At 54.4% G+C, this 6,079-nt stretch overlaps 1 protein-coding gene across 1 annotated transcript; it reads right to left on the reverse strand.

The window, feature by feature from the left end:
- Positions 1 to 82: 82 nt before the first annotated feature.
- On the reverse strand, positions 83 to 2,690 carry LOC111534636 (putative testis-specific Y-encoded-like protein 3). Its single transcript, XM_023201198.2, has one exon. The coding sequence runs from the start codon at positions 2,486 to 2,488 to the stop codon at positions 1,427 to 1,429; it is 1,062 nt and encodes a 353-aa protein (XP_023056966.1). The 5' UTR covers positions 2,489 to 2,690; the 3' UTR covers positions 83 to 1,426.
- Between the last annotated feature and the right edge of the window lie 3,389 nt (positions 2,691 to 6,079).

The raw sequence follows: 6,079 nt of genomic DNA on the forward strand, positions 1-6,079 counted from the left end.
GGGCTGCGAACCGCCCACGGCCCCCGAGCCTGGGCGACAGAGCGAGGCGCCGTCTAAAAAAAAAAAAAAAAAAAAAATGCAATATTAACTATCCCTGCCCAGGGGACTTCCTGATCTCTCTTTTCAGCAGCCTTGGGCTGTCCCCTTTGGAAGATTCTAGGCCTTGCTAAAGAGGGTCAGGTATGGGGGAAGAGAGAATGCTGGCGGTCTACAGGGCAAGCCCTCCCTCTCTGGAGACGAAGAGAGGCAAACTCAACACGAAAGTCTTTCTTGTTGAGTTTAAGAAAAAATCTTTTTCTTCAGTTGTTATTTTTTGTTTCTAAGCCATCATTTAAAGAAAAAAATGGTGTGAGATCTGGGTATGGACAGGCCCCAGGACCAGGAAGACCCCCCTCTCCAGCACCCACAGCCTGGCAACCTAACAGGTAGAGGCAGGGGGCTGGCAGAGCACCTGGATTCCGTGCGGTCCAGTAACTGGGGCTCAGGAGGGGATCCTGTCCTTGCCCCTGCCTCACTCACATGCCCAGATAGGCCAGTTTGGCAGAGTTCCTGGGGATTAGGGGCTCTCCTGTGCATTGGCAGGTGGCCCACCTGGGTCCACAAGCAGCTATGGAGGTTCCTGTAGACCTGGGAGTGAGCAACAGGGCTGATGGTTGCCTGGGCAAAACTCATGGGAAAGGAGATGGCCAGGCATTGCTGGGGCATGGCACAGACCCTCACAAGCTAGTAGCAGGCTGTGATGTCTGACCACCGTGGGGCAGGAGGAGCAGCATGGTCACAAAGAATGTGCTGTCCACTGCTTCATGCCCTTGACCTCACCCATGCCCAGCAGACAGCTGTGTGCTCATCCTGCCAGATACCCAAGAGTCCACTTGGTGGTAGCCTGTGGTCTTGAGGCTTGGAATGTCCAAGTCTGGGTGGCACCCGGCACCAAATGAACCCACTTCATCTTGGGTGATGACACTCAGCTTGCCACAGCCTGGATGTAGAGCTACTGTGAGCACGACCAGCACACACGTGAAGGCCAGCAGGCTGGAGTCTTGAAGCACAGGCCTCAAAGAGGCACCGTCCTCCAAGTAGTGACTTGTGGGTGCCCTTGTCAAAATTGGCTGGGATGGCCATGGTCACAGGTTCACGCCATAAAGATTATGGCAGTGCACATCCACAGCACTAGGTGCTTAGTGTAGACGTAGCAGCATGTGACAGCCACGTGATGTTAACACAGAACAGCATGAGGCCATATGGAAACAGTAGAGACTGGCCACGAGGGCCACAATCTGAGAGCTGAGTCCACCGAACATGCAGAGCCGGAGTGCACAGAACACACAGCAGACAGAAGAGCGCTCACCATGGGCCTGAGCCCGGATCCACCACACACAGGAGGCAGGAGGGAGCCTTACGTAGGCCCCACATCCCAAGGCAGCATTTAGCCAGACTGGAACCCGTAGGGCCTAGAAGGGGCCTCCGTGGGCCACCTTGCAAGGCCTCCCCTGGCTCTGCAGGGCCTATCCCCCAGCAGGTAGTACTGCAGGGGGTTGGGCCACAGGTCATCTTTAATAATCTGGGCAACCCTGTCGGCCTCTGGGAGGCTGTGCTGTGAAAACCAGCTGAAGAAGCTTCGGACAGTGTCCCGGTTCCTGTGTACGAGGGCCGGGGGTTCCTGGCCCCGGTGCCATCGGATGCGAGTCGCAACCGACACCACTCGGCCTGAGGCTCTGCATTCATACTCCTTCATTATCACCTTGTTCTGGAAGTAGGGGTTGCTCCAAAAGCGGAACTTGAATTTGCAACCTGTCCTGGAGTGCCTGAGCTCCCTCACCTCCAAATTCATCAGGTAGCAGAGGATTTCTTCATCTCGAAGGCTGATCATGGCTGACAGCTGCGGGTGGTTCAGGAAGGCGGTGACCCAGAAGCCGGGAATATTCTGGATGATGAAGCTCCTACGGGCAAGGTGCAACCTGTGCATCCGTCGAAACCTGCGCTCGAGGCGGAGGTAGGCCCTGTCGGTCTGGGCGCTCACGGCCTCCAGTGGGTCCACAATTAGGGCACCAAGGTTCAGGAGCCCCGGGCCCTCCTGGGCCTCCGCTCCCACCTCCTGGTTCTCCTCCCCCACCAGCTTTTCCCCCACCTGCTGCTTCTCCACCTCCTCCGCTGGCTCCTCCTGGAAGATGGCGCCCTCCTCCATGGTCGCGTCCTCGGCCTTCTCGCCGGATCCCGCCCGAGCCCCTAGCCCCTCTGAACCACAGGTTTCTGGGGCTTCGTCCCGGACCCGGCCGTTTACCAGGCTCGGAGTAGTCGCCGCGGAGGCCGCTTCCCCGCGCCAGGGGCAAAGGAAGGCGGTCCCGGGGCCCGCTGCGGGGTGGAGGGACCTGCGCCCCCCAGCTTCTCGGGCCTGGGCCGCGGGGATCGTGTGCGCGTCCCCCTCCCGGGCAGGGCAGGGCGGCGGGCGCGCCGCGGCTTCCGGAGTCCCCGCCCTCTCGTCCGCCATCGCCTGCGGGAGCCTCTGAGCTGGAGGGGCTCGGGGCGCGCGGGCGACTGCGGGCTAGGCGAGAGGTGCGGCAGCTGGCGGGAGGGCAGCGGGCGGAAGGCTCCGCCCCACGCGCCCCCCTCTCGGATGTGATTCGCCGGGGTCCCCCGCAGCCCGGGCGAGCGGCCTGGAGGCCCGGAGGAGGGGTACGGGACTGCCCCCACGGGGACGCGACCGCGGGCGCCAGACGGAACTGGCCCCAGATTCGTTGGCGGTGGAGGTGGGGAGAAGTGTGTACCAAGCAAGGTCAGCTCGGAGCAAACACCGGGGACAGGCCCAGTCCCTGGCCCTGGACAATTAAAACTTTCCCATCACAGCCACCACGCCAGGCGATTGCTCAATGTTCCCCATCTGCAGTGGGAAGGCAGGCGTCGCCCGGCTTCCACACTCGAGTGGCGCTTTTGGGCAGTTGTAGGACACTCAGCTTTGCACTGGATAAATTAACTCAGGCACATGCAGAGGGCTTAAGAGGTATTCCCTGCAAAGACTGACCAAACTTAAACTGGGAGCGGCAGATAATCTTCTGACACACAAAGGTGATCAACGCATTCAGGGAGGGAAAGCAGGTGCTTGAAATATTCATGTGGGGAAAATAAGCAAGGTCAGAGTGGAAGAATCTGGGGTGAGAGAGGGTCTTAAATGCTACAAACCAGGGAGCGAGTGGGCATCTACCTGGTTTCTCCAACAGGAGTTGGTTCCTCCTGGGCTGGCTGGCAGAAGCCTGGTGGACCTTGCTTCACTTTGTCCTAGGCCCAAAGACTACCCTTCCAAAGGTGGACTCTAGCCTGAAGTGCAGGGACTGAACCTGGTAGGCTAAGGGCTGGATTGGCCAGCCCTTGCAGTACTTGATCCTGCAAATCTGTGTTCCTCTGGTCTCAGCTCCCAAACTGTGACCTGTGGAAGTCAGTACCTCTAATCCCCCCACCTCTGCCTGGAAGTCTTTGCCACCTCTTCCAGAAAGTTTTCAGCCTTTTCCTGACCAATGGATACAACAGTTCCCTCATCTGAGCCCTCAGACCTTACTGTGGTATACACTCCCTAGGGAGCAAGGTAGATTTCCTTAGGGTCCTAGCTAGGGTTTTAACCTATTGGGGTGGACAGTGAACATCCATCAAGTGGAAGGCCAGCGATGAAGGGTCAGCCCACTTCCTTTGTACACAAAACACCCGCACTTGTTAATGGCCCCATAGGCTCTTGGGCTGGATTCCAAGTGACGTGCACTGCTTGGCCATGGACACTGGCTCCAGACCACAGAAAAGCCAGTTCAGTCTGAGCTCCTGATGGGAGGATCTCAGCACAAGGGTTGGTGCCCAAGATGGTGGTAACGACCTTCATTAGAGACCACCAAGCTCAGGTGAAGCCATGTAAGCCTCTCAGCAGTCTGCCTGAACCTGGTGGTTGGACACAAGTGTAGGTAAGGTCAGGTCCTAGCTGTCACCAGCTGTGCACCTTGGGCAGTGACTAGGGTGAACATTTGTCCTTTCTTGGACAACCAGCATCAATTCCTCATCCTAAGAGTGCCCCAAATTTCCTTTGAGAAACCACTCCTCCTGTCTCAGCCTTGTTGTCAGGGGCATATGGTAACTGGTTTGGGGATGGCACAGAATCCCATCAAGGCCAATGAAACAGGATGCTTACTGGGGCTTCTGTGGCAAGTCCTCTCCTGAGAGCCCGGAAAGGGCTGCTTCCTTCTGGTTGGCAATGTGTGAGAATGGCTGCTTCCTTCTGGTTGGCAATCCAGGCAGCACTCTGCTCACTGCCACACAAAGGGGAAATCTACTTTGTAGGGCCTGTGGATGAAGTCACAACTGCACAAGACAGAGCAGAGAGAAATAGGAATGCTGAGGCCAACCATGTTGGAGCCACAAGATCAAGCCTAACCTAAAGACCGCTCTACATCTGGCATTTTCCAGTTACATGCAATTTCACTGTTTAAAGCCAGTTTGATTTTGGCTGTCTGACCGTTGCATCCAAGATGATTGATAGAATTATGCCACTTACCTCAAGACATGCAAATAAGATATTTAACTTAAAAGTACAAAGCTTGTAGGTGCTGATGGGAGGGGTTTTTACTGTCTGCCCTACACTCACCATCATCTAGGATGCTAAAGATGTCTGGAGACTCCAATTCTTCCCAATTCCAGGCTGAATCCAACCCTTTCCCAATCAGACAGGTTCACAACTCCCAAACACATCATTCAGAAGTTTTTAATAAACAACTTCATTATAAAAACCTTTTTTTGAAAATGTAATTCTGTAAAACATTGAAAAATCTACTTTAACAAAGATATGCCCTGTGCATTTTCTAATGGCACTTATACTTTACAATTAAAAACCTTGTTTTATATAAAGCCAAAAATACTCCAAGAGGTTATTCACTGTGTTTACAAAGTGCTAGAAGATTTCTGTCTTGTATTTTTCTCTTTAAATAATCTGGAGTTACAAAGCCTTGACCGCTGGTAGGGAGGGAGAAGCATGAGAAGTGGTGTCTCAGGAGTTCTAGTGCCAAATATGCAGAGGTGGAGAGGTGCACGTGGGAAGCATGAGCTGAGGAAGTCAGCCAGCACACAAAGAAATCGGACTGGAATGTTTCCAAGCCCTCCAGGGAGGCACAAGACTATCATGGTGAATGAGCGCCCTTCCCTCACCACAGGCCCTACTCTCCAGAGGTGAAGGCCACGGCCAGTTCCTTCCCTCACCACAGGCCCTACTCTCCAGAGGCGAAGGCTACGGCCAGTTCCTTCCTCACCACAGGCCCTACTCTCCAGAGGCGAAGGCCACGGCCAGTTCCTTCCACAGCAGGTTCAGAGCTCCAGGAGAGGCCAGGGTGGGGTTCCAGAGGAATCTGGACTTTTCTGGCCAACACCTGCCTAAGGCAAAGTTTCTTGTTACATAAATATCCTTGTTAAAAAGTAAAATATTGATCCTGTACAATATAACCTGTTAAAAAATCGTGCTTACAAACAGCTCCTAGATAAGAGGGGAGGTGGAGAGAGGACGGAGAAAACAGCTACCAAAAAGGCAGGGGGGAATTTAAAGGACTACTAGGGAAAGCTTTAGGACAGTGGGAGAATTCCAACTTAGGACAATATCTACGAGCAAAAAAGTAATCACACCTGCTTCCCGGATTTCAATTAAGAAAATGCCATTTGTAAAAGGTTGGGGAGGGGGGCAACCTCACTGGTGCTCCTTTCCCTGCCTCCCACCTCAAGATGATGCAGAGATCCTTTAAGCTGACACCTGGGCATGTCATCCCCTTACCCCCAGGGCTGCACTCAGCCCTGACCAGCTACTGTGTAGGGTGGGAGGGAGACAGCCCATTGCTGACAGAGGCTGGAGGTAGCAGGGAAAGGGGACATCACCCCTTTTTTTCCTGGTCCCTCATTGGTCTTTGCCATATGCCACGGCTCCTGTCCTGGGCAGATGTCCCTCAGGTTCTCATGGCCTCAGTAAGCATACTGAAGTGAGTTTGGGTACTGAGTATAGGATAAAGCTATTCTTATCCTTTGAACAACCAGGCCACTAAGGCTTTTTTTTTCCTTCCCCCCCCCC

The sequence above is a fragment of the Piliocolobus tephrosceles genome, chromosome 20 (assembly GCF_002776525.5).
Source record: "Piliocolobus tephrosceles isolate RC106 chromosome 20, ASM277652v3, whole genome shotgun sequence".
NCBI classification, from domain to species: Eukaryota; Metazoa; Chordata; class Mammalia; order Primates; family Cercopithecidae; genus Piliocolobus; species Piliocolobus tephrosceles.